The 27,884-nt window shown below is 50.8% G+C and overlaps 2 protein-coding genes across 4 annotated transcripts in view; both read right to left on the bottom strand.

Annotated features, from left to right (window-relative positions):
- The window catches only part of LOC144735702 (transcription factor Dp-1-like), a 34,398-nt gene extending 24,878 nt beyond the window's left edge, over positions 1 to 9,520 (bottom strand). For both annotated transcript variants that reach the window (XM_078618186.1, XM_078618187.1), the window contains exons 1-4: positions 9,328 to 9,520; positions 3,389 to 3,470; positions 2,678 to 2,741; positions 1,542 to 1,648 (exon numbers count right to left, since the gene is read on the bottom strand). In XM_078618186.1, coding sequence (XP_078474312.1) covers positions 1,542 to 1,648; positions 2,678 to 2,741; positions 3,389 to 3,400 — 183 coding nt within the window. In that variant the 5' untranslated portion in view covers positions 3,401 to 3,470; positions 9,328 to 9,520. The remainder of the gene's footprint in view (positions 1 to 1,541; positions 1,649 to 2,677; positions 2,742 to 3,388; positions 3,471 to 9,327) is intronic.
- A 1,919-nt stretch (positions 9,521 to 11,439) lies between these two features.
- On the bottom strand, positions 11,440 to 27,322 carry CPT2 (carnitine palmitoyltransferase 2). 2 transcript variants are annotated; one of them, XM_078618022.1, is made up of 10 exons: positions 27,030 to 27,322; positions 22,498 to 22,578; positions 21,724 to 21,830; positions 20,836 to 21,097; positions 20,148 to 20,355; positions 19,217 to 19,423; positions 18,545 to 18,766; positions 17,412 to 17,618; positions 16,373 to 16,667; positions 11,440 to 15,844 (listed from the first exon to the last, which is right to left on the bottom strand). In XM_078618022.1, the coding sequence occupies exons 1-10, from the start codon at positions 27,197 to 27,199 to the stop codon at positions 15,510 to 15,512; spliced, it is 2,094 nt and encodes a 697-aa protein (XP_078474148.1). In that variant the 5' UTR covers positions 27,200 to 27,322; the 3' UTR covers positions 11,440 to 15,509. The 2 variants fall into 2 exon arrangements, with proteins under 2 accessions (XP_078474148.1, XP_078474149.1); XM_078618023.1 differs by having other exon boundaries at positions 18,545 to 18,763.
- Positions 27,323 to 27,884: the final 562 nt, after the last annotated feature.

Below are 27,884 nucleotides of genomic sequence, written 5' to 3'. Positions count from 1 at the left end.
TGCGTGTCCGTTTTATTGGAAGCAACAGTGGACGATGCTGAACATGCAGGGTTCCCATTAGTTGTTCATGTACAACACCAATAACAATGTCAACACTGGTGAGTAACTGTTTGTCACTCATTTCCCAACGTCTTGTCTCTTCTTACAATTCAAGTTCCTAGAATCAACCCACCCGCGCCTGCAACATGGCTTCATCCCAGAGGTTGCAATCGGGTACCCGATACCCGTACCCTACCCGATACCCGGCTACCCGGCCGGGTACGGGTACCCCCGTTTGCGACCCTGGTGCGGCCGGGTACGGGTAAGGAATCAAAACCTGTTTGCGACCTCTGGCGGGAAGGCAGCAAGCTAGGCACGGATCTGGCGCTACCAATAATTGCCCATTCTCTGCGGTCCTCTGTATATTAAAGATGTTCTGAGCCAACCGATGGGTGTTTATGCATGTGGGAGAACCAGAGCACAAAACAACCCATTTGTGAACGTACACAAATCGGAAATTATCGCTTCCCACACGCATGGATTTATGTTGCAGCCTCACTACTATCGCCCCCTCGGTGTGGAACTCTCCCAAGACCTTTGCACAACCGCAAGATAAAATGCACTCCGAATTTCAAGAAACATCTAAAGGCCTCTCTATCTGTGTTGGGTCAGGCTTTCGAGCAGCTTGGCTTAGCGCCTCCAGTTATAAATGTCATCATCATTATTATCCTGAGGGCAAAAAATATTTTAAAGATAAAATGTTACATCCGTGGCACTGCTTATTACTGCCGTGGTGGCTGGGTAACATTTTCCCAAGCTTCTTTCCAAAAAAACCTGGCCTGCGACATCGACCCTCCTATCTACACCTGCGTCAGGTTACAAATTGCCAGGCAAACGCAGCTGCGGATCATTCCCACCTGCCGAGCAAGAGCCCTTTTGTGACACAATAATTAAGGGAGGAAAACCGAGCTTTCATGTTCATCGTTTTTATCGCCGCCCAGAGCCCAAAAGCGAGAAAACATACTGCGTCAACAACACCGGCTGAACGACGCAGCTATTTACGGGGCCTCTTTACGACGACGGCTGCACGCGGCGAGTTTTTGCAAGAGACACATTACACTGGGGACATTTGCTTGCGGAGCACGGAGGCCCACTGATCAAACAGCATCTCACCTGGCTTTCGCTAAACAACCACAATCAATAGACAAGCAACAGCTGACAAGGAGCTGTTTGTACAGCGGCTCTAATCGCTTTGGCGACAAACACCGATACACTTTAATTTCCTAAGATGCTCGCGGTGATGAATGATGTTTGCGGGGCCTTTTCCTAGTGGTAGGCCTCGTGTGACCGCGGGGCGAACTGTATGTATGTAGAACTTCTTTCGCACCGTACGTAGCCGACCGTGCTACTAATCTCAAGTGTGGGGGAAGGACAGCAAACTAAACACAAAAAGCAGTTCCAAAAAACCCAATGAAATTAAGCGACGGGCTTGTGTTCAACGGGCAGGCCCGTACGATTCCCTAGGACTGCCCTTACAAGTCACACGAGCAGCGCGCACTCACCATCTGCTGGGGCACGTTCACGTTGGACGGGGCGAGCGTCTTGGGCAGGATGTGCTTGCCGGGCGAGCCCAGGCTCCCAACGGGAAGCGTGACCACAGAGACGGTGCCTGCGACACGGCAACACAGGATGGGGAAGGGGGGTTGCCGCCCTTCAATATACGGATACAACCACGATTCAAAATTCGACTTGACGAGCAGAAAACAAGCTCGAGGTGATCGGCCCCAGTGGCTCAGAAGTCGAGGGGGAGGGCAGGGCATGGAATCGCTGAGATCCTGGATTGTAAATCGAGGCTTTGAGCAGCTGGTGATTAAAACCGATTTCCCAAGTCTCAGCCTAGTCACAAATCGGCCGTGCGAAAAAAAACTCATCGCGTTAAATTTGGCTCAATACTTAATCTTCCTAAGCTGCAGCTGTAAGATGAAAAAATATCCAGAGGCTTTTTGGTTTAGATCGCATAAATATAAATGTGTCGTTAAACCTGCCACTACCCGACAAGCCAATTAAGGCTTGTCACGTAAACAATTCATTACTCGTACAGCACACCGATGTGTTGGAGAGTAAACCTACAACATTTACAATCGGAGTACGACGTTTACGTGACAAACCTTACTAATTGGCTGTGACGATTGGTGGCGAGTTTAATGAAACGTATATATTTACATGATCTAAACCAAAAGAAAAACCTCTATTACTGATATTGGTCACAAACGCCTATGCATTAAAAACTGACAAAATATCGGTCCGACTATCACGGGAGAAGAACAGTCATTCACGCTTGAATTTTCAGCAGAGGACATGCCTGTGACCACAGCACTACAAGATGATAGTACCAGGAACTGAACCTAATAAAAGATGGTTCATGACCGAGCACACACCGACACACCGACTGCCAGGCCGGCCCTACGACAGGTGCCAAAACATTTCCAATTTTTTTTTTATTTTTGTCCTGGGCACAAGTTGAAAATGCCAACTTCCAGAATTTCACCAAAAACTGGGGGCCATAACGCAGTTCTACTCGGACGCAGACGAGACAGCACGACATGACTGACCCATGAAGGGATCGGCGTCACATTCATGAATATTGCCGTGGTGTTCGAGATGGCATGACGATTGAAAAAAAAACCAAATAACTTACTTTTGGATGGGCTGAAGTTTTCCAAAAAGCCCCTTAACTCTCCGTTCTTGTCAAAATATCCGACCTGCAGAGCGAATACACGAGTCAGCGACACGGGCTACCTTTACAATTTCAACGCGGTTCACACATCGGTGAATGGAAAAAATCAAGTGTCCAGTACACACACAAAAAATTATAACATTAACATGTAGTGCACGTTGTGTAAAAAAACTACGAAAATTCCAAGATACACATTTGAAAACTACCAATATATGTCATGAATACATGCAACACAACCTACATTGAAAACACAACATGTAAAAAAATAACCAGAACTTTGTAACAATTTACAGTCAATCCACTGCTGTACAAAGGTCGTCGTACTGCTGTCAGTTACGAGGCTTGTTTGACCATACTTCACCATCCTGGTCGGCGCAGATTTGTGAAGGGGGAAAAAGCCCAGGACCGGTTCAGATATTACTTCGCCACTGGTGCAAGTCATAGCCACGAACAGAACTCGGGTCAATGGACCCAAAGCACAGTAATACTAACCAATGTTCCACTGCCCCAACCAAAGCTTTTATGTAAACTGTACAACAGGTTTTAGTTGTAAAGTTACACTTGGCCTCAATAATGGTCCATTTTGAAAATTCTCAAGGCAACTTCGTGGTCCCTGCCATGACTAAGCACCGGGCTCTCTCTGTAGTTCTTGCAATGTGTGCGCGCACGTACATCTTTGGCCATGATGTCACCGGGGTTATGCCAGTAAGGACCAGTTCAGCGTTCAACTCCGGCTCCCGTTCAAAGCGATTATCTGCAATGGGAATGCAGACAACTACATGTCAGTACTTACACCTCCCAACAGAAGACGCGATCCGACGTTCAACATTTCACATCATTTACGGCAGTTTCTCGCATGCGCTGTTAAAAGCGCATCCATTAACGCCAAGACGGATTTCACGTTTATTAGTTTAACCGGGTAGGACCTCAGAAGTGAGCAGAATCAGTTTTAATGGCAAGACTGACCTGGGTGACCCAAATAACAAAAACAATAAAATAAAGTAAAGCAACGAAGCCAACAGAAAATAAGAGGGGGGGGGGGGGGGAGCAAACTTTCACTCAATTAAACACATGACAAATGTGGCTTCTTATTTTTAAGTAAACATTAGGTGACGACCTCATGCAGAGACCTTTCCAAACGTTTATCCCGATATTGTAAAAACCCAATTCACACACGCTCGGTCATAAAACAAGCTCGACGCTAGCGAGCGCGGTCTGGCGGCTGGGAAAACGAGAGGCACTACTCACGGCCACCCGTTGTTGGCACGCTTCCCCAGAACCTCGCTGCATACGCGACTGCCGGCCACGCATTACGTGAATGTACGGGATGTACCATGGAGATGATCTAGAGGTGGGGGGTGGTTAGAATGTAGTGGTTTAATCCAATTATGTTAAACGCAGGGGATATTAAAACCACAGCTTCCAACGCAGTGCCCCCAACGTCCTCGCTGTTAGACCAATCAGGGGAGTTGAATGGACGGATTTTAACAGTAATGTTCTAGGATTTAAATGGATCTGAATCCAGACTTGGACCTGATAAAGATCTGGAACTATTTTAGTATCCAAAAGCACTAATTGTGGAAGACCATGGGTCATATCTCGAAAAATAATGTTGCATCGAATTGAGAAAAATTAGATGTCAATCCTAGAGGTATCACACGCATGCCACATTCACACTATAAAAAGGAAGTGGCAGGCAGTGCTGGGTCAAACTAGATTCGAAGCTTTTGTGACTGCAGGAATTACTCTTTGGTTCTTTCGGTAAAGTCACGTAGAAAATAAAATAATAATAGAATACGACCTTTCGGCTGCAACACAAGCAGCCATTATCAGGTAAGAATGAATAATAAAACACAGACACGGAAACAACATCGGCAGACACACATGCAGAGACACACCGAGCGAGACATACACCGTGTTTTATCATTCATTCTTACCTGATGATGGCTGCTTGCGTCGCAACCGAAACGTCGTATTCTATTATCATTTGATTTTAATTTTCTACGTGACTTTACCGAAAGAACCAAAGAGCAGTGCTGGGTCATTGAATCAAACCGACCAAGGTCACACTCTTCCCCACAAACCATGGGCCTCCCAACTCACTCACTCGTACAACAGCGGCCTAGTGCCCGACCTCATAAGGGAGGACGGTTGCCGAGCAGGACTAAGGTTAACGTGACCGCGGATGAGGCCATGCTGTGTTTATTTGAACTACAGCCTAATCACTATGCGCTGGCTGGAAGGGTTAAGGCTGGTAAAACAAATGAACAGACAAGCGTCTGTTCATTTATTAGTTACAACAAATATTCCCGTCAGGCTGGTAATTAAATAAAAACACAAGGTCCAGTTTCACTTTTTTGGGGCCTAAATAAATAGGGTGGTGCACCAAAATATGACTCGGTTTTAATTTGAAGTAGAGAGATTTACCCGGGGTCTGTTTAATGCTTGTGTTTAATGCTTGTGTTAACTGGTAGTGTTGGCTTTACCCCATTTCAAGCTTTAATATCGCACGCCACAAGAGGCAGACAACTTCATTCAATGACAAGGGGATTGTATATTTGAATGTGTTTATCAAGATATTGAAATCAATGTCAAACTCAAATCTCGCCTTGCCATACAAGTGAAACCAACTGGCCTCTAGGCTGTATTATCTGGAGGCACAAAATATTCGCAATTGAAATTCAACAAGTGTTTTTTTTGTTATAAACAAACACGCACACTTACATATATTAGTGCCAAATTTCAACTTTCATACATTTCTAGACCATAATTAAAATTTCCATCAGTCGGCAATGATATGCAACATGTGCACCGTGTCAAAAATATTCATATCTGGTAACCTGTCATCATACAGTAGTTTTAAAACCAACACAGCCAAGTGCTTTGAGAGGAGTGTGAAGAAGCCACCGTGTAAAACCGGCCGTTAAAATGTGCCCGCAAACGCGGGCAGCCGAGACCCTTCAAGGCAACGCTAAACCACGGGAGCAGCGCAAGTTCACGCAAAGCATAACACAGTAAAACCTTGGATTGCGAGTAACTTGGTCTGCGAGTGTTTTGCAAGACGAGCAAATTTTTTAAATAACTATTAATTTGATTAACGAACGAGGTCTTGCAATACGAGTAGTACGTATACGCTTTGTCTGCCGAGCGTCACGTGATCACAACTGATATACGAGTGCTTTGATATACGAGTGCTTTGGATTACAAACACATTTCCGGAACGAATTATGCTCGCAATCCAAGGTTTTACTGTAACGCGATGGGAGCCTTGGGGGCTACATCATACACCTGTCAACCCATACAGTTAACCCCGTATTCTTGTACAGGGAAATGGAGTTCTCAGGTCCAAACGGCGTACAGCCGTTTCAATGCGGGCAAAAAAAAAACATATTTTTGTCTATTTGTTTGTGTTTCTCCCTTGTGATGGGGCTTTGTAGGATGAACGTTGAGATTTATAAGGGCACGGAGTGACCAATAAGGTTTGAATTGGTGTGTAATAAGTTAGGCAATGGGGGTTGACAGGTACTCTACAATCCCAGCCACGTCTAACATCAGTTGGGGCAAGCCTGGCACAACCCACTTAACACCAACCCGCAGTGACCAGCGTGAAGTACGGCCATACAAATCCCCATCACTGGCAATGCACGGGGGAAGCCTTCATCCAGCAGTGCATTGACAAACGGCTGTAAATTGGAATATATTTTTTGGTTTAACACATAGATAAGATGTCTTACATCTATTCTTCAAAGAATACATACGGTGCAGGTTGACAGCAGCGGTTGTGTTAACATACTCCACACGCTGGCATTGATCACGAGTTTGGCGTAGGCAAATATTAAAGATCCCTGAACATTTCGACAGCGGACAGCCACCCCACAGCAAGCGTCGTATTTCCGCACACGCCATACGAAACCGCACACGTGCAATCACGGCCAATGTCGCGGTGGGGTTGGGGGGGGTCTCACGTGTGGGGGGGGGGGGGGTGACACCGGTTGGTTTGTGGCCACCGAGATCCAGAAACAAAAGGGATAAACAATGCAGGAGACCGACGACGCAGATGACAGTTCAAATGACACAATATATTCATTCTTGAATATGCAAATCGTATCCCTAAGTGTGTTAGATTCTTGGCCACAGCTAATATCAGTGGCGAGTCATATCAGAACCAGAATATATATACTGGGGAAATCCGATAAAGCTATTTTTCACAAATGCCCAGAAACAATCGATTCCCTCTCCCTCCCCAACTTACCATAACCAGTTTAGTGAAGTATGGTCAAACTTCCTGCACAACCAACACGGCGTGGGAAGGACTTAAGTCCAGCAGGTAGATTAACAAAGGGCTGAGTATAAGTAGTCCTGTAAATATGAATTAATCACCAAATGCCAGACCGATGTACAAATTCTAGATTTGAAGCTTTCATGACTGCAAGGATTCATATTCTTAGGTTTTTTCGGTAAAGTCACGAAGGTAAAAAATTAAAATTAATAAAAGTAAAATAAAATAAACGTCGTGATTTTTATTTTATTTTTATTAATTATAATTTTTTACCTACGTGACTTTACCGAAAAAACCTAAGAATACGATGTAAACAACCAGTTCCGTGACAGCTGAGCCAGTCACGTGGCAAGTTTGAGATTACGACTTTAAAACTTTGCGAGGATATTTACAAGTACGTGTTAACGCGATGATTGAATTAATATTGTGGTGGCCTGGGACCGTAAGCCTATGATGACCAAATCACCCGGATTGCGTCCACTTTGGCGTGACATCACGGATGCTGGGCAGGATTTCTGAGCCTGGACAATGATTGGATGGGCGTGCACATACCACGGGTGGCTGTCAGGCTGCTGCCGGGCTACGTGGTGGACGGCAGAGGGCAGAACAGTGACATCGATCGTTGTATTGTACTCTATGTCACCAAACCAACGCTGGCCCGCGTTGGGTGAAGTATGGTCAAATAAACCACCACGACCTTCACCAGGCAGTGAGTGGATTCCATGATACGGGGTGGGGGGAGCTGTATAGACGACGTATAGGGAACGTAATTGTAGGGGGCAAGTGGCCAGGGGCAACAGTCATGGTTGGTCTATGATGCCTCCTGGGAGCCCCCCTCAAAAATTGACCAACAAGCGACAAACGTGGTGAAGTATGGTCAAAATAACTGCCTTCAAAAGGGACATCTTTGGTCTATGTTGCCTCCTGGGAGCCCCCCTCCACATTTACCACAACCCCAAGCGCCAGACGCGGTGAATTAGGGTCAACTTAACCCTCCACCAAACCCAAGCTCCACAACTTGCTTGAAACAAGGTGTGGAGGAGGGCCAGGCCCCTCAAATCCAGCAGCAGCGTGGCACTCTTTGACAAAAGAGCTCCCCCACTCCCCGTACGAATGTAGCGACGTCGCAGTAACGATGTTAATTAGTGGTTAGTAGTGGTTAGTGGTGGTGGTGGTAAAGGATAAACCCTCACCCCCCTATAAAGAAGCCGTGACCCACAGCATCACCACCTCCTGCCGTACTCACAATGGGGGGTCCCCCTCTACTTACTCCACGTGCTTGCCACACGACAACGCATCGGAGAGGCCGTTACGTTTTGCGATTACGGTACAGATATTCTACCGCTTTAAATGTAACAACACACAGGTTACTGTAAGTGTCCCCCCCCCCACGGCGTGAAGTATGGTGAAGTACTGTCCACACCCCCCACGGCGTGAAGTATGGTGAAACACTGTCCACCCCCCCCCCCCACGGCGTGGTGAAGTATGGTGAAACACTGTCCACCCCCCCAACGGCGTGGTGAAGTATGGTGAAACACTGTCTACCCCCCCCCCCCCCCACGGCGTGAAGTATGGTGAAACACTGTCCACCCCCCCCCCCCCACGGCGTGAAGTATGGTGAAACACTGTCCACCTCCCCCCCAACGGCGTGGTGAAGTGTGGTGAAGTATGGTGAAACACTGTCCACCCCCCCCCCCCCCCACGGCGTGGTGAAGTATGGTGAAACACGCCACGAAATCAGCACTACACACACGACGTTGCGAGGCCTACAGATCCCGCAGTGGGTTGACACAAAGTCGTCGTTATCGTCGTTATCCTCGGCCATGGTCAATCCACTGCTGGATAAGAATCGCCCCGGCTCCTTGTCCGCCTCCACGCCGTTCCGTGCGAGTTATTTGACCGAACCCCACATTTTTGTTTGTTACTAAAATAATAATGGACACAGGAAACTTCACATTTAATACGAATCGAAGAGTGGGGGAGCTGGGGGAGGGGGGTGGTGAGTTTTTTTAATGAGCGAGAATGAATACTGGGGGAGGGGGGGCTGCGAAACGTCTTCTCTCCAACCCCCACAAGAGTCTCAACGAAGGCCTACTACTACTACAAAGCATCTCCTGGTTGAACAAAGTGCTACAATAAACTCCCGTCTCTCCTGCCACAATAACTCGGGACTGCGTAACAACTCAATGCCTACCCAGACCATCGTGTAGACAACCCCCTCTTCTTCACAACACCCACGAATCATCGCGGGCGACATTTGTTATAGCAAAACCCCAAACCAACACCATCGATTCAACACGAAACCACGCGCACACTCAGCGAAAATACTCACCACCACCTCAGAGTCAACTCTCTCACACGCTGCTTGCAACAACTTCACGCCCCCCACCACCAACAACACCTCAGCAGCAGCAACTACCACCCACACGCGTCTTTGTCTCTCTCTCCTCGCGGAGTGAACCCGTTGCTTGGTGGCGGCAGAGCGAGCGTCGTCGTCTCCCGCGCGCTGCCCGCTGCTACTCCCCCATTGGACAGCGCCATCGCCCCGCCCCCCCCTCGAGAGCTCATGAATAATCGATCACCGTCAATCGCGCGCTGCCATTGGTCGAACGGATCCTCGCGTTCGTTATGAATAATTAACGAGCTGTTGCCACCTCCCCCCCTCCCACGCCATTGGTAGGAACTCGTTAATAATTAATTAAGGTTCGTTCCCATTGGTGGCGGGGTTGTATCCGAGTGGGGTGGGCGTGACGCCACCTCCCCACCCCGCTCATGAATAATTAATTAGGTGACATCCCCATTGGTGGGTTGGAAGAGGTCTGAGAAGTTGCGTCCTCGCGCTCATGAATAATGCATTAGCCGCGCTCCCATTGGCTGAAGCGGTTGGTGAGCGCTCATGAATAATTAATTAGGCGCGCTCCCATTGGCTGAAGCGCGCGCGGGGGGCGGGGCGCGATGGCCGGCTGCCGCGCATAGTCGCGTTGGCGGATGTAACCGTTGGCGCCAAAACCCGGAGCACGTGACCAAGCTCATGAATAATTAATTAGCGTGCAAACTTCGGCTGTTTGGGAGCACGTGACAAGATTTGAATATCGACCGTCTTGTCCGGATTATAAGACGCACTCCAAGCGCGTTGCCCGGTTTCCATAATTATCCAAAGTATTTTAAACACACGCCTACCGAATTCTAAGACGCACGCGCAAAAAGTTTTGTTTATAAAAAAACAATGGGGGGGGGGGGGGGGCAAAGTGCGTCTTATAATCCGAAACTTCAGTGTGATTAGCACGTGACTTTAAATGGTCGTAAAATAACGTAATGGGGTTGTTCTATTTGGCCAATATATCTTGTCATCCGTCGTAGTGAATAACTCTGGTCTCCCTCTCATTTGAGTGTCCATTCAATCTTCACTGCATCTGTTCCGATACTTGTACGAATGAACAATGAGATGTCCAACAGCACATCTCCTTATTGTAATGACCAACAGACTGGCATTGTTCCCACCCCTATGGGGCCGTCCATAAATGACGTCACGCAATTTTGGACGATTTTGCCCCCCCCCCTCGTCATAAAAAGTCAGACCCCCCCTCAAATGTGACGTCACAAAGCTCTGCCCCCCCCAAAAATAAAACATGCTTTAAATGGCTTTAAACTATTGTCATTGTGGTGAGTATTTAATGTGGCGTTGCACTCTGATGTTGTAGGAGCAAACATTCATTAAAAAGTATATTTAATTAAGTAGAACGTGTTGTCTATATTTATTTAAAGTTGCGCATTTTTATGTAACGTCACATTTCTCACCCCCCCCCCATCATCACAAATGTCTGACCCCTCACCCCAGGTGCGTGACGTCATTTATGGACGGTCCCCTTGACCATATTTCACCACACTTGTCAGTGCGGGATTGTGGTTGGTTGAGGTGGGGGCAGGACCGGTTCGGATACCGCTCGCCACCCACGATAGCCGTGGGTGAGAATCGAACCCAGGTGGCCAGGTTCACTGTGTAAGTGCGCCAATCACTGCACCACCGCTCCTGCTCTTGGCAGTGGTGCACAAGAACAAAAAACTTAACACGCTCGTCCATATTGTGGCCTTAACAGGTTTTTTTGTATAAGAGGCGACGTATGAGGCATTGACCCTTCATACCACATACGCCCAGAGGCTGAACAAGTTTAGGCGACTGCACTTTACACCGTGGTGCCAAATACGAGTTAAAAAAATTACGGGAAATATTAAACAAAAATATTGATGACCAGTTTTAAATTGGACTATGGAGTAACCTATTCGTATCTATAATACAGGCTTTTTGGGGAGGTTAGATCGCGTAAATTACGTGTAAATTACACGATCTAACCCCCCAAAAAACTGTATTACGAATTATATTGGTCGCGAAATCCTACGGGGTCAACTATTAGTAGCTGTTGATCAAGAGACAAAACCTCCGATGTGTTACACACGATTGACTTTATTCGATGCATCACCAGAATACGTACAGCCTTACGTACACGTGTCCAATGACGAGCTGAAGAGAAAAGGAACGCGCCCTTCGCCGTCAGGAGTATGGGGGGGCAGGGTGGGTTGCATAGAAACATCAGAAAAAAGGCTCAAGGTGAGCATAACGCGTAGTCGGAGGCTTTCACGACCAATATCATCCATAATAATAGGTGTTTTGGGGTTAGATCGTGTAAATATATGTGTCGATAAATTTGCCACCACCCGAAACAGCCAATTAGTAAGGTTTGTCACGGAAACAAAACATGCAAATTCGTTACGAGTTCAGCACACCGGTGCGTATGCTAAACGATCTTCTTGGTTCTTTCGGTAAAGTCACGTAGAAAGGAAATAATAAAATAATAAAAATAAAACAAAATAAAATAAAATTATTACGTTTCGGCCACAACGCAAGCAGCCGCCCTCAGCGTTGTGGCCTGAAAGGTCGTGAGAATGAAATTGTATTATGTTTTATTTGTATTATTTTATTATTTCCCTTCTACGTGACTTTACCAAAAGAACCAAGAAGATGAATCCCTGCAGTCACGAAAGCTTTAAATCGAAATTATGCTAAACTAGTAACGCTGGTGTGTGCTGAACTAGTAATAAATTGGCATGTTTTATTTACGTGACAAACCTTACTAATTGGCCGTGTGGGGTGATGACGGGTTTAATGACATTTATATTTACGCAATCTTCCCCTAAGAAACATCTACAAAGGCTCCGGGTAGCTTACAATTTCCAAAAGGATCGCCATCACTTTAGCGGAGATCCCTACATCTGCGTCTTCCTTCACAAACCTATTCACTTAAATCCAGATGCCCCAGCATACATCTTTCATAGAAACCCCATTCACTTCGATGGAGATGTCAGGGTTTACATCTTACATAACATTCCAATTTACTTCAATGGAAACAACTGCATCTCAATCTTCCAGAGAATTTCGTTATAATTTTTCATGTTATTTTACCAGGTAAGGCCCACTGAGCAATACAGCTCTTTTTCAAAAGCGACCTGTCTACAAATGATAACTCAGCAAAGTGGCTTATCGTCGTGTGGAAAATTCACGGCAGCCAAACACTCTAAACGCACGCTTCTACATGTGGAGGGGTAAAACCACGTGACCACAGGGAGATGCAAAAACTCCAAATAATTTCAATGGAGAGCCTCACATCCCCAATCACTTCAACCGAGCTGCCCGAGTCTCTATCGTTCTTATAATTCCTATTCATATCAATGGTGGTCCCTGCATCTCTATTCAAATGTATCGGGTTCTGTCCTTAAGACTGACACAGAATCCTTGCGCCCAACTAACAGACTCCAACTCACCTTCACCTGCACAATCATTCCATGGTGTTCCACTGCAAAACACATCTCGATAAGAGCACGACGGTCTTCTCGTATGCAAGCCCAGTGGTGTGCAAGATGCCATCGATAAGAATTGCATACGCTCAAGTTCACTCGCAGTTTCTATGCTATAGATCGAGACTACGTTATCTGCAAGAGGGCAGTGGATTGCCTTCCTGGACTATGCTCCCAAAACTTCACAAACCCACAGTAACCAGTGGTGACCTTACGGTCAACTAATCCCCATGGCCTGCCAGCCTAGCGCGGTGGGGGACAGCCTTCATCCAGCAGCATATTCGGGGCTGTACCTGTCAAAGAAATATTCATAGGATAATCTTTTGCACTAAAAAATCCAATCAGTACATCCAACACCTTGACCTCCTCTTCATCCTAATTCCTGATGAACAGCGCTGGCAGCAACGATTACCCTTCTTCCCCTGCAGTTTGTAGCTCTTTGTCCAGTGACCTATTTGTGTATGTCATCGTCATTTTTAGATCTGTTCAGTTATCCGACCTCTTCACACATGCGACTATACCTCAGTCCTCCAGCATGTCGGATACGTGACGTTGTACTATACCTACAAATTATCCCAACACGAATAAACTGCTGGATAAAGAGGTGCATTCACAGAATCGGACCTCTGCCGTGAAGCATCCGGTCCGTAAAGACCTGGGTGTGAATCTTGAGACCAACTTAACCGTGAGCCTTGAATGAATGACAACTGAGATTATTTACACACTGAAATGTACAACCACGTAATGTGATCAATTGGCCAAAAGATGACACGTCTAAATCTTAACGTAAAAGCTTTCGTGACTGTAGGAATTCATACTATTTGGGTCTTTCGGTAAAGTCACGTAGTTAGAAAAATAATAAAATAAAAATCACAATGATTTTTATTTCATAATTTTTCTATCTCCGTGACTTTACCGAAAGACCCAAAGAGGATGACTCGTCTGTTGAGTATACTGTAGTTTCTTATACATTTGCCTAGCCAGGATAGTGTGGTCATGGGTGACTGTCATGCACCAATTTGGTTGTTTCGGGACCATTTTGCCAACACAGGACATTGCAGCAAAATCTATAGTTGCATTGTACTTCTATGCTGTGCAATAACATGTTCATCAACACAAACTTGTCACGCAGTTCGTGACCACTGGAAGTTTATAAACGGAACAACAGCACGAGGGCCATCACGTACCCCCCTTTGTGGGGTACGTGATGATGCTACAGAGAGGGGCTTTGCCGTAGAGACGAGTGTGCGTTTGAACGAGCGAGCGTTGAAGGTACATTCACAGCATGTCTACAAAGCCACACACAATTCTATTTTGGCGGTGCAGCTTACGTAACTACACAGACACAGGGCCCAAGTTCTGCGCCTTTACGCCAACTCTGTGGGCGCGGTGGTCAGTGCAGCCGCGACATGGTCACGTTTGCGTTTCTTTGGAGGCGCCACGTGTTTCAAGAACAAACGGAAGTCACATTTTGCCGTTTTTGACAGCCGCTTTAGAGAACTCTCTACACCCCCCCCCCCCCCCCCCCCCCGTTGCTCACTTCGATTACCGAGATGTTGGATGTCATACGGACATACAAAGCTATTCATTTTACATCTAAAATAATGCACTTGCAATACAGTAAACTCTGAATTAACAACACTAGTTAGTTGTGCGGATTAAAAAAAAAAACGAATTTAGTCAAAAAAACTATTCATAAAATCGACAATTAATGACATTGAAATTGGCAGCGAGGGCCCAGTGCGGACGGAGTTAGTGGGGAGGTAGTACCGGGTTGGATGGGAGATGATGGCCGGTGTGAGGAGTGCAAGGAAAAAGAGATGTGTGGGAGATGAGAGATGGAGGTCGTTCATTCTCTCTGCTCCCCCATCACCCAATCACAGTCTCTATCCTACAATCCTCCAGCCATCCGTAATATTAAGTGGTGGAATTTATATGATCGAAAAATAAAATTGTATTCTTTTGGCGCGACGGCAAGGGATGGATGGCAGGGAGTGGGACAAATTGCGGGAGACGAGGTTTGCGTGGCTGGGAAACGAGGGACGGACGGGAGTGAGCGTGAGTGGGGAGGCGTGCGTGGGATGAGTGGGAGATATTCTCCCACGGGTGTGCCTCAGGGAATGACCGAGGCCCCAGTCACGCAACAGTGAACTCCCCATTCCCCATTCCCCTCTCCTGACCCCAGCCGTTCAATTACCCGTCACGATTCGCAGTCACGACTCGATAATCTATTTTGTTTTTCGTCCCGTGTTTACCGTCTCCTTTATATTTGTTTCTTGACATTTTGACGACACGCTTTCACATTGCCACCGCGCGTTGCTCGGCGCACTGACCGTTGTTCCGTTCCACGTGCAAGGAAGCTTCTAAAATCAGTTGCTGAAGAAGTTCTCAGCACGTGTCGCGAAACGTCGGACATTGTGCCGAACGTGGTACAACCCGAAATTACATTGGTGGCGGGAGGAGGGGAGGGGGGACGGAAGGGGGCCACATACAGCGCAACCGCAAAAACCTGCGCAGAAGCGACTCGTCGAGTTCCGACAACTCATCCTGGCAGCTTCCCACCGCCCCCCTGCCGAGCCCTACGTCTTCAGAAAACGCGCCCACACGGGGGGGGGGGGGGGGGGGGGGGGGGAGAGGGGGTGGGGCCCCTGTCGCGGGCGACCCTCACGCGATCGGCCGGCCCTCCAGCACGGCGCCGATCTGCTCCAGGCTCACGCGCAGGGTCTTGAGGAAGTGGGCGACGTCGCGGCCGCCCCCCGCGTAGCCGCTCGCGTTGCAGCCCATGGCGTGCGCGTGGATGCCGTAGCCCAGGCCGAAGCCGTCGGGCACCACGGGCGCGAAGCCCCCGAGCCGCACGGCGTCGCTGGCGAGCGTGCTGGTGGACAGCACGTTGTGGTTGATGCGGGCGTACGCCTCGTCGCGGTACAGCTCCGGTAGCGAGCCGCCGCGCTCCGACGCCAGCTTGCGCAGCGCAAACAGGTGGCGGTCGAAGCCCTGGCCTGGACGGTTCGGTGAGACAGGTGAGACACACGTGGAGAGAGAGGGAAAGACTTGGTTGGTAAAGCTACAACTGGGATGGGTGGTGAGCTGGTGGTCCCCAATGTCACTTCACCAGCCCTGCCCACCTTCACACAGCCACAAGCCCCGCACATTGTGACGTTGGCACCACCTGCTGTTCGCGGATCCCTGCCCACGACTCAGGTATCCTCACCCTTTGCCCACATCATGAATTGAGCAGGAGACCACTAATTTGTTTGGGACGAGGGGACAGATATTCTGACGCCATAACTGCCCAAAGCCACCAAGACTGTTCAGTACCTTTAGTGATTGTGCACTGACGCTGCTGTAATTGCTAAAGCTTTGTAACAACCATGCACGTGTTGGCATGAACCAGATGGTATAAACGAACACAAACCGCCAGATTCGTAGTGCAGTGCGCTGCCCACTGCCCCACCGCTCCCCCCCAAAGGATCTCCACAGCCGCCCCCACCCCATCAAAACCTCCCCGTCAGTGGCGCGCGCGTTACCCATGGCGGCTTCGCGCGTGAGCTTCCCGTGGTAGCGCGAGCACTCCTCCAACATGGCCCGCAGCTCGGCCACGCCGGGCGGCGACGCGCCTCCCCCGGCCTCGTCGCGGCCCAGGACGAAGGCGCGCGTGCAGCGCCGCGTGGCGCTCGTCGCCGGCCGCACGGTCTCGGTGCGCCCGTGGCGGAAAGCGGCGGTGCTGCACGACTCGTAGGTGGCCACCTCGTGGCCGTGCTCGCGGAAGAACGCCATCTGGAAGGCGAGCTGCATCACGGCATCCGGGGACACGTTCTGCTTCTGCGGGGAGACGACAAGGTGGGGGTGGGGTGGGGGGGGAGGGTGGTATAGCGATTGGCGCGCCAAGCTATGAACCGCGGCCGCCCGGGTTTCGATTCATCGCTCAAAGCCAACACCGGTGACGATTGTCTGAACCGGTCCTGGGCCTCCCTTAGGTTGACTCAGCCTCAAATGAGTACCTAGTGCGGTGTGAAAACATCGTCACTGGGAGAGACAAAGGCGGCCGGGCGTGGTGCTGGCCACCCACCCCCTCGTGTTCCGTGTTGGCCTTTATAGGTGCTGCTCGCTAACAGCACCTACCCCAATAGCCTGTTAAAGCTATACGGGGATCTTTGTCTTTGTGTGTGTGCACGTGGGGAGCAGTAGCGCAGAGGTTAGCGCGCTGCACTACAAACCCGGTGGCCGGAGTTCGTTTCCCGCTCATAGCCAACACCAGTGACAATTATCTGAACCGGTCCCGAGGTCGACTCGGCCTCAAATGAGTACCTTGTGCAGTGTGAAAACATCGTCACTGGGAGAGACAAAGGCGGCCGGGCGTGGTGCTGGCCAACCACCCCCCTCGTGTGTCATGCCGGGCTTTATAGGTGCTACTCGCTAACAGCACTTGCCACCAACAGTCTGTTAAGGCTATACAAGAACCTGCGTTTTTGGGAAACCCTCGGTAAATTGCCCCGCGGTGGGTAGACAGGCGGGCACAACCGCCTACACCGCGGCGCCACCGCCACGCTAACCGCCGTGCCGCACCTTGAGGAAGTTCTTCCCGTACTTGTCGAACTCCATGGCGTGAATGACGAGGCCGGACACCGTCCGATGGAACTGCCGGCGAGCGGCGTCCACGGCCGCCTTCGTCGCGTCGTCCAGACGGAAATCGAGGCGTCGCACGGACGACTGTTCCACGTCGGAGGAGGGCGGCGCGTCGTCGGGAGACACGGCCGGCCTCTTCAGCGAGTCCTGCATCAGAGAGAGAGAGACGTCACGAAATTGACGTCGCCCGTCACGGATATTGGAGTCACCGTCTGCATCGATCCCTCCACTGCAATTATGGACGCCACTAACGCCACGGCTGTCAGCACTCTCCAGGTTTTCCAGTCGTTCGCAGTCAGCGCTGTGTGTCACAGAGCCCTCGACTTAGGCATTTGTATAGTTTCAATACGAAGGGCATGCAGCCTTGATGGTAGGCGAGTCCTGACTTGACGGCACTGTGGGGCCGTCGGCTTCGGGGATTCTTATCGCTTCAACCCGACCTATGGCGCGATGCCAATCGGCTTTGGCGGTCATTTCTACGCGACGTCGTATGGCCACTTCACAATGAAGAATCTTTGTTCATCCTGGACAAAGCCGATGAGCTATGAAGCTCTTTGTCACAGATGTCCAGGAGATGTCCTGGCCGACCTCTTACGTTGGCCAGTGCTTCTACTCGGCGGCCTTGGTTATTCTATTCTATTTCGGATTTATATGCAAGCCAACAGCATTCAGTGAGCGAGGTGACAGAATGGATGGACAGGTGGCTGGGAATGGAGCCGATGTTGCTGGGGTAGTTAAGGCAGAATAGGGTGAAATGTGATGGTGAGTGAGGGTGTGTGATGGCTGTGGCGTGGATGAGATGCAGTGGGTTATGGGGCACGTGTGTGAAGTAGTAAAATGGGCATGGATGAGGGTAGGTGAAGGGTGGTAGGGGCAGCAGTCTGGTGGCCGGATAGTTGAGCCGATGGAGGAGCAAAGTGTCGGGCTGGGGGAGAGACGTGGTTAGGTGCATGTAGAAAGCAAGAAGTTGGAGCCGGGTCAGGAATTAGGGTCGTCGGAGGAAGACGACTGAGGGGCTGTGAGTAGGATATCGAAGTCGCCGTTGCTGCCCCGTTGTCATCACTACGCCGTGCCTTGTAAATCTCGTTGATGAAGCGCAGCACCGCCACGCCGTCGCCCCACGAGTGCTCGAAGTGCACGGCCGCCTCCCCGTCGGCCGCCACGATGAGGCTCAGGGATTTGTCGAACCAGCGGTCGCCGCCCACGCCGTGCAGCATGAGGTGCGACAGACGCACGGGAGCCGGCGCGTCGCGTCCGCCGAGCGCCGTCAATCGCTCCTCACCCTGCTGCTGCTGCTCACCGTCGCACGGACAAGCAGACAGGGGAAGGGTGGCATGTGGACGGGGAGTGAAAATGTATTTTGTTGCACCAGGCGAGACCAGGGGTGTGATTTGCAAGAGTGGCAGACCTGGCTCACCGAAATGAGAAAAGCAAAACGGAAGTTTCAGCAGTGAAGTGAATAGCAATCAGAACAAGAACAAAACACACAAAACAACTGTATCACAAGAGGAATCGGAAAATATTAATGTAAAATGAACGTTAAATGTTAAATTCCACAGTGCTTTGGCATTTGTTGGCGGCAGTTTTGGCTGCGGTCCCCGCTTTTGTCTGTGGTTTCCGGTGCCTGCGTTAGAAACTCTACGGCGTGACATTTTCGCTTGCATGAACGACGCGAAGTTCAAAACAAAAAACGATCCGTCATTAAACGCGGAATGCCAGCGGCGCTGCCGGCTCATCGTCGTAACCTGCGAGGCGCCCTCGGCACCGTCCTCGTCCAGGCACAGGCAGAAGATGGCCGAGTCGACCAGCGCCAGCGCCTCCTGGTTGCCCAGCTCCAGCAGGTGCTGGCGCAAGCCGGCCCAGGTGTCGCGGTTCTCCCCGGTCAGGTAGGCGAGCGGGTGCGACGGCTCTCCCACCGCGTCAGCCTCCGCCATCACGCGGCGCAAGCGCTCCTACGGCATGGGAGAGGGTGGCATGAGGGGACGGCCCTCGTGTGAAGGGTGGGGGGGGGGGTGTCACGCCCGTGGGCCAGGGCCTTTCTCACCCGTAGCATATGGGCCCACTCAAACACACTCACATAAAGCAAAGCCAAAGATCCCCCGTAAATACGAGTGGCGATCTTTACACACCGCAACAAACTCATTTGAGGGAAGACCCAGGACCGGTTCAGATAATCTTGACTGGTGTTGGCTGTGCATGGGAATCGAACCCCAGTTATTGGGTTCATAGCGCAGCGCTACTACACTACTGCTCCACACACACTCACACAGCGCTCGCTCTCGCACAGCTCTTGCTCACACACAAGAGCTCACACAGTACACGGAGCTCACACGCTCACACACAGAGCTCACACAGTACACGCAGCTCAGCTCACACGCTCACACACGCAGCTCACACAGTTCACGCAGGGCTCACAGAGTACAGGCAGAGCTCAAACTGTCATGCACAGACCTCACACGCTCACACACAGACCTCAAACAGTCAGACACACTGAGCTCACACACCCACCCACACGGCTCACGCAATGTCTTGCTGGTTGGGAGCCAAAATCCCTCTACCACGGGGTTCAGCACCACCCACCAACCAACCTCAAGTACAGGGAGAGCCACTTGTTTACCAGTTGGGAGCTAGCTACTTCTGCGGTAGGGTGTTGGCGTCCCTGCACCGCCAACCCACCTGTATCCGAGCCGCGGGGAGGATGGATCCGTCGCGATCCAGGACGTCGCACGCGAACAGCTGCTGGCGCCGCATGACCAGCAGGTGGCGTGCGGTGGGCTCCGAGAAGAGCTCGTCCCGGTCGGCGCGGGGCAGCCGCGTGGAGTTGAAGAGGCGGCCGTACTGCGACATGTCAAGCGGGTAGGCGTTGACCGCGTACGCGCCGTACCTGCGCCGCCATTACAGGCGAGAGCGGGAAGAGGGTGGGCGGACGTGGGGGGGGGAGAGAAACACGCGGAACGTCCATAAGGGCTGCGCGAATACGCACGGGGCTATGGTTACAGCCCTGCGCCAGTGGTTGGAATTTCGCGTTTCGAAGATTGCAGCGAGCCTATCCATAGGACAACCAATGTTGATCTTCCCAATAAAATGTTGCTGATTTTATTGACCTGGGATGGATGATGGGCCGAGTCAACCCCAGCCAGAGTTTGTCAGATTATGAGCTTGTCGATCTGCGGCTGAGCCACCAGCGGACCGACCGTGGACAATGTTTGATGATGACACAGGGATCGGGAGTTCATGAAAATCATTCTAATATTAAGCAGAATCTCCTTTCAGACTTGAGGAATGCGATGAGTTATGAGGCTCGTTTTTCGCAGACGCCCAGCAGGCGGCGCGGGTCAGCGGGCCACAACAATCGGCGACCTACCATGACAGGGAGGAAGGCAGCCAGCGCACCCAGCGGCGGAAGGAGTCGGTGTCGCTGCGCGCCGGGTTCAGGTGGAAGACCTCGGGCTCGAGGACGCCGGCCCGCAGGGTGCGCATGAAGCGCAGCCCCGACACGGTCAGGTTGGTGGCGCGCGTCAGCTGCCCGCCGTAGCCCGGCCGGCTGTCGGCCGTCAACCCCACAAACGGGTTGTAGTTGAGCAGCACGGGCTCGCGCGCCGCCAGGTACATGTCAAACCAAGGGCCTGCGGCAGTCGCAACGCACCACGTGGCCAGGAGTGAGCGCGGCAAAGCCACGTCAGTGCAGCACCACGTAGCCACTAATTAGTGTGGTGCCATGTAGCCATGAGTCAGCACCAGGTAGCCACTAATTAGTGTGGTGCCACGTAGCCATGAGTCAGCACCAGGTAGCCACTAATTAATGTGGTGCCACGTAGCCATGAGTCAGCACCACGTAGCCACTAGTGTGGTGCCACGTAGCCATGAGTCAGCACCACGTAGCCACTAATTAGTGTGGTGCCATGTAGCCATGAGTCAGCACCAGGTAGCCACTAATTAGTGCGGCGCCACGTAGCCATGAGCCAGCGCCGCAAAGCCACGTCAGTGCAGCGCCACGTAGCCATGAGTCAGCGCCGTGCCACGTAGCCACGAGTGATCGAGGCACCGCGACGGCGTTGGACCCAAGGCTGTCACCATCACGCTGTGAACAGAGCTGTGAACAGGACCAGAGAGCGAGAATCCGTGTGCTTGACGAGCGGTCGATCGGCAACCGGCGCTAGGCAGACAAACAAATCGCCGCCCACCGCCAGCGATTTGGTGTCTGCCGAGCGCCGGGTGCTGGGCCCCGCTGAGCGTGCGTCGCTCGTCTCACCCGAGATGTAGCTGCTCTTCTTGTTCTGCTTGTCCAGCGCCAGCAGCTCCTTGTGTAGCTCCTGGCCATCCCCGGCTTCAAACTTGCGGGCGATGCGCTCCGTCTGACTGCGCCCGAGCACGCGCGTGCGACACCCACACATCTCGAGCCTCAAGGACTATCCACGACACTCGTGGTACCTTCCATTACGAATTGCCTTGCAATCCCTTACCACTTTCAGCATCGTTCATTCGCCTCCACCATTCCGCACTGACCAGCGCGGCCAAATCTGGTCAAAGAGCAACTCCCACGACGCGTCCGGCGTGGGGGAGGCCCTCATCCGGCAGCGGATTGAAAAAAGAAAGGGCTGTGACGTGCGTTGAGGTGTAAACTCACACGGAGACGAGATTCTCTGTCAGGGCTATTGCCAGTTAATTAAGCACTACACTCCCGTACAGCATCTCCGGATCACACGCGGGGTAGACACTTCTACAACAAGTCCTTCCCGTGGACCGTCCCGGTACCCGCTTAACTCCTCGGCCTATCCTCACCTAAGCTCCCCACTAATCCTACTCTTTCCTCGGCCTAGGGTCTCGGTGCCGAGCGGCGTGTCGTCCGTTCGGCGCGTCTCCCGTCTCCTCGAGACTCCTGTTCCCTCGGCTCCCCACAACGACCCCTGTCCTCTTGGTAACATGACGTCACCCTATGACGTATTCCCGTTCTTTTCTGCCGATGCCCTCACTTCCTCCCACTACTCCTCCACACGTGCACGCGTTGCTGGGCCGTAGGTCTCACCTGTACTCCTCATCGTTCAGCAGGGGGCGCTGTGCAGCCAGGTACCTCCTGACGGTGTCCTCCAGCTTTGGGATGGGTAACCTGACCACAGCGGCACGGTGTAAACGTGCAATGCGTCAGCTACGTTCATTTACGACCACGTTTCAGGAAATAAAAAAACAAACGGAACACTTCTAGTCGTTTCACAATTGACAAGTCGGTGACAGGCGACCCAGCGCTGGCACGTTCGCCGCTTGCTGCAGATGTTTGTGGTTCGGATCCAGTGGCCGCCCTGGTTAATGCCGCGGGAGTCGTAACAGCAACACGACCTACGCGCAGTGGACATTAAAAATCCCGTGACGTCGCTCGTAAGAGCAGGCCGCTGTGTGCCAGCGCCAGGGTTCAAATTTGGCAAAATAAAACAAGAAAATGCAATACAATGTGGATCTCAGGATTCTGTGCAGAAACAGTGGGGATATTTATTTTATGGAGAGCGAGAGAGGCACAGTCACAGGCGGAAGGCGAGAGGAAGGCATCCTCGATCCTGGGACTTGAGCAAGTGGGCATGGATTGGAGAGCACCGATGGCTGGGAAAATAATTCCATAATGAGGTGGGGGGGGGGGAGATGATTTGAAAAAGAATTCAAACCGAGCTACTGTATTTATGTTAAACTTCTTTTGCGCCGTACGTAGCCAACTGTGCCAAATGGAGGTACAGTACTGTCTTTGTTTCTATTTGCTCTGCAGGTCTGGCAACACGTTCCACGCTAAAGCCGGCATGCCCTTTCACCTGCATATGTCCCCAACCCCCACCACCCCAACCCATGCTTCTGCCTCCACCCCTCTGCCGACGACAGAGCACTGCCCAGGGCAAGGTGCTCCATGCTAGTGGTGGAAATTCTACATTCCTATGGCGGGGAGGAAAGACACCCCACAAAGACGGGCAACCGCTGGACACCGCTAAGTATACTGCGCACTGAATGTGGTGACCCGAGTTTGATTCCCGGCCACAGCTAACGTGAGTGGCGACTAATAATATCGACACCAGACCTGGACCCCCCCCCCCCACGCCGCCCTTCACTTATTGGCGCCGACCAGCTACGTGAAGTATGATCAACCCACCCCCAACCCCCATGGTTAATACGGCACTGGAGGACATTCATCCAGCAGCGAAATCAGGACAAGCTCTGTTATTCCCACGAGTTAAACGCACGTCTAAATCTGTCCCATCAACGTTTCAAACCTACTCGGATCAGATGAGATGGCTCTCCATTGGAACCTCATTTGCCAATAGCAAAATATGATAATTGGTTTTTTACCCTTTTATCTGGCAACAAAACTGACACCTTTTTTTACAGTAACCAATTATCATATTTTTTACTTGCAAATGAGGTTCCAATGGTGTAAATGCTTACCCCGAGCTCTCATACTCTGATGGTGCATTGTCTTTGAGTTGTGCGCCTTTTGGCGTCATCTGGTCCAACACCATGAGAGACTAGGCTCTAAAGAAAGCTGTCTCGGGCATGGACCAATCAATTTCAAGGACAGTGCATACATTATCAGAGTTATGTTATTTTTTGCATTCAGACTGCAGGTATTGTGGTCAATGCAAACATGACTCCTTGTAAAAAAGGTGTCAGTTTTGTTGCGAGATGGCTCTCGTTGAACCCAGTGACCGACTCGTTTCATACTGTAGTGCATTCTCCAGACCTGGCAACGCTGCCCCTACCAAGCTGCCTCCCTCGAAGTTGCACTTTCACCTGGATCCCAGCCCCGCACACCCATCCACCCTTCCTCTCCAACCCCCTCCACCCCCAGGCTTAGTATATGCAGAGAGTGCTCCGAGATGCCAGCAAACCCTCTGAACTCAAATCGCAGACACGCAAAATATGCTTTTTCTTTTTTACGCAGAGGCCGGCGAGTTTGGAAATTTCACAAATCTGCGTGCGCCATCGCGCCCGTCCAGCGCGTCTCGCCTTGCAGCGGTCACGGAGAGTGAATGTGGGGCTCGAGGGGACATGAAGGTTATTAGTCCGTCACTCAGCCAAGGAAGCGGGGGGGGGCAAAGTTATCCACGTGGATGTGCACCATGCGGCTGACTGGAATGACGCCCAGCGTTTCACGCTGTAAATCGGTTAACGTGGTTCACTGAGTGGGTGACGTGACCCAACACTGTCCCTGCTATGTCAAAATCCACTGTTAATTCACAAAAAGATCCCATGACCACACGCACTCGCTATTTGAAAACAAACCACTGCAAGTTCCGATGATGACTTACTGTGACCGTGACAATTATTTTACGTGGGAAAGCCTCAGAGTCTCAAGGCCTTTTCCAACCATCGGTGAAGGCGATAATCAATTTACATTTCGCATTTATTTTTGTTTAACCAGGTGAGAACTCAAGAGGCAAGGATGAATTGTCATTTGTACGAGCGAGCTGGATCGCCAAACATTCATATATTAAACAAAGTCACGGCCCAGATACGGACCATGATTCTGTGGGTTACTCAACTCTGACCCAATGCATCATAACCCTGCCAGAATCCACACCGCATGCGTGGTGTTGTACGCTTTCCACCTAAGGTCCACATCATTTTAGCATTGTCCGTGTGACTATGTCTGTAACGGGGTGGGGGGGCCTTATACCTCTCCTGATGATGATCCATTGTGTACTACAGTTTAGTATTCATCTTCTTGGTTCTTTCGGTAAAAGTCACGTAGAAGGGAAATAATAAAATAATAACAATAAAACATAATACAATAATTCTCACGACGTTTCGCTGTCTTTCCGACAGACCTGTTCTTCACCTGAGGACGGCTGCTTGCATTGTGGCCGAAACGTCGTGAGAATTATTATGTTTTATTGTTATTATTTTATTATTTCCCTTCTACGTGACTTTGCCGAAAGAACCAAGAAGACGAATCCCTGCAGTTACGAAAGCTTTAAATCGAATTTAGTATTCGTTATGTTATCAGGGATTTATTAAAAATCAGCAAATTGATCACAGGGTTGCTCAAAGCTTGGAGACACAAATCCTAGCTCAATTGGACTACAGCACCATAATTCCGAATGCTCAAACACTCAACATGTTCTCTTAACAGAGACATGCTACAGAGAGGGTCAGTGCCCGGAGAGACGAGAGGTGTGGGGTGCAGGGGTCCAGTGTTCAGGGGTCGAGGGTCCACTTGGGTTGTGCCCCATGGGCATGGGTGTATAGTGTCGGAGGTTGCCTGCCGGCTGCTAGAGAGAGTGCACAGGCTGGGTGCATAGTGCCCGGGGTAGTGGGCAGGGTGTTGCGGGTAGGTGTGCAGCTGCAGCAACAGCAGGGTTCTTTGAGTGATGTGCATGGTGCAGAGTGTGCATCATTGGGTCGGGTAAAACCTAACTCGTGTTAAAAGCTTGTCGCGGTGATCATCAAAATGTCACTAACCTCACCGTGCTCGACTGAGAGGTGCTGTGTGTGCTTTGGGCGTGGGTCACGGATTGGCATAGATCATCCATCTGGCATCTGTCTGTATCCATGGAGTTCTCTCACCTTGGGACTGTGGATGCAGGATGCATGGTGTATGGTGTTTTGTATGGTGTGTGTGTGTGGTGTATTGAGTGTGGTGCAGTTTTTGTACAATATTTTCTAATTATCATGTGACACTTGTTTTTTTATATTTATAATTTCTGTGTGTGTATGACCAGTAGTAGTAGTGCCATATAGTAAACTAAACTACTGTATTTTATATTTTAGCAGGTAAGGCCCGCTTGAGCTATATGGCTCTTTTTCAGAAGCGACCTGACTAAAAACGACAACTTAACCAAGTGGGTTTAACACGTAGGCTTTCGCGACAAATATTGTTCATAATCAACGATTTTTAGGTTTAAATTAACCAAGTGGCTTATCACGTGCAAATGTATAGCAGCCAAAGACTCGAAACCCGTGACGTTGATTCTAAATGTGGAGGGAAAACCCGGAGGACCCGGAGAAAAATCCAAACTCCAAATATACAGCAGCAGCAGGCGTCAGGGTCGTGGTCGACCCCACGACCTCCTGCACACCAGGCGAGGTAGTTAACATCTCCTAGCCACCGTGATGATGATGAGAGAGAGAGACACGCAAACTCCAAATATACAGCAGCAGGCGTCAGGGTCGGGGTCGAACCCTTGACCTCCTGCATACCAGGCGAAGTAGTTAACATATCCCAGCCACCACGAGATGTTTGGTAAACAGTACATTGTATTATGCTGTATATATATCGTGTCTGTGTGCATGGTGTATAGTGAGTAAGTGTAGTATGTATAGTATAATGTAGTGTATAGTGTAGTGTATAGTGTAGTATAGTATAATGAGTAGTGTAGTATGTAGTGTATAGTGTGCACGGTGTGCCCTCACCGGGGCAGGCTGGGCTGGAAGTGCAGGGTGTATAGTGAGTAGTGTAGTGTGTATAGTGTAGTGTATAGTTTAGTGTATAATGTAGTGTATAGTGTAGTGTATAGTGTAGTGTATAGTGTAGTATAATGTAGTGTATAGTGTAGTGTATAGTGTAGTGTACAGTGCCCTCACCGGGGCAGGCTGGGCTGGAAGTGCAGGGTGGGCACCACGCTGCGATGCAGGAACTCGTAGCCGGGATCCGAGGCGGCCCCGCTCCGTCTCCGCGCGGGCACAGCCGCGCCTCCCGCACGGCACCACCGGCCCAGCGAGGCGTGGGGGACCCTGACCAGCGCGCTCGCCATGACGGCGGGCAGAGAGGGAGGCGAGAGGGGAGAGAGAGAAGCGGAGGTGGTGACAACCTCCCGCTAGCTACCTCAGCTGGAAGCCAGGCGACTGCTGCCCCGAGACATGAATCGTAGCGATGGAACCCCCGGAACCTGAATTGCCAAGACCCCCCCCCCCCGGACCCCGAGACATGAATAGCAACGATGGAACCCCCGGAACCTGAATTGCCACGACCCCCTCACCCCCCGGACCCCGAGACATGAATAACAACGATGGCACCCCCGGAATCTGAATTTCCACGACCCCTCCCCCCCCCGGGCCCCGAGACATGAATCGCAACGATGGAGCCCCCGAAACCTGAATTGCTATGACCCCCCCCCGGGCCCCGATACATGAATGATAACGATGGCACCCCCGGAACCTTAAATGCCCCCCCCCCCGAGCCATGAATCGCAGCGATGGAACCCCCGGAACCTGAATTGCTGAATTGCCACGACCCCCCCCCCCCGGGCCGCGAGACATGAATCGTAGCGATGGGGCCCCCAGAACCTGAACTCATCGGATTCCTCCAGTCCAAATCAAGATCCTGATTCTGTGGTGTAAACCCCATTCATAATGTACCGTATAGCGTCACAATTGTACCGCGCTGCCGCTCAATATTCGTTCACTCTCGAAGAAACAGAGTGAGAGAACACGGCAACA

The sequence above is a fragment of the Lampetra planeri genome, chromosome 56, assembly GCF_965212315.1.
Source record: "Lampetra planeri chromosome 56, kcLamPlan1.2.h2, whole genome shotgun sequence".
NCBI classification, from domain to species: Eukaryota; Metazoa; Chordata; class Hyperoartia; order Petromyzontiformes; family Petromyzontidae; genus Lampetra; species Lampetra planeri.
This window is presented reverse-complemented; position numbering and strand designations above follow the sequence as displayed.

Bases quoted from the DNA above. Each gene is read 5' to 3' on its own strand.
- CPT2 (XM_078618022.1), bottom strand. From the start codon at position 27,199: ATGGCGAGCGCGCTGGTCAGGGTCCCCCACGCCTCGCTGGGCCGGTGG. The intron at 22,579-27,029 runs GTGAGGGCACTG...CGCTGTGGTCAG, and splicing joins TTCCAGCCCAGCCTGCCCCG to GTTACCCATCCCAAAGCTGG. The intron at 18,767-19,216 runs GTTACGACGATG...TGCGACGGTGAG, and splicing joins GTGCCGAGGGCGCCTCGCAG to CAGCAGCAGCAGGGTGAGGA.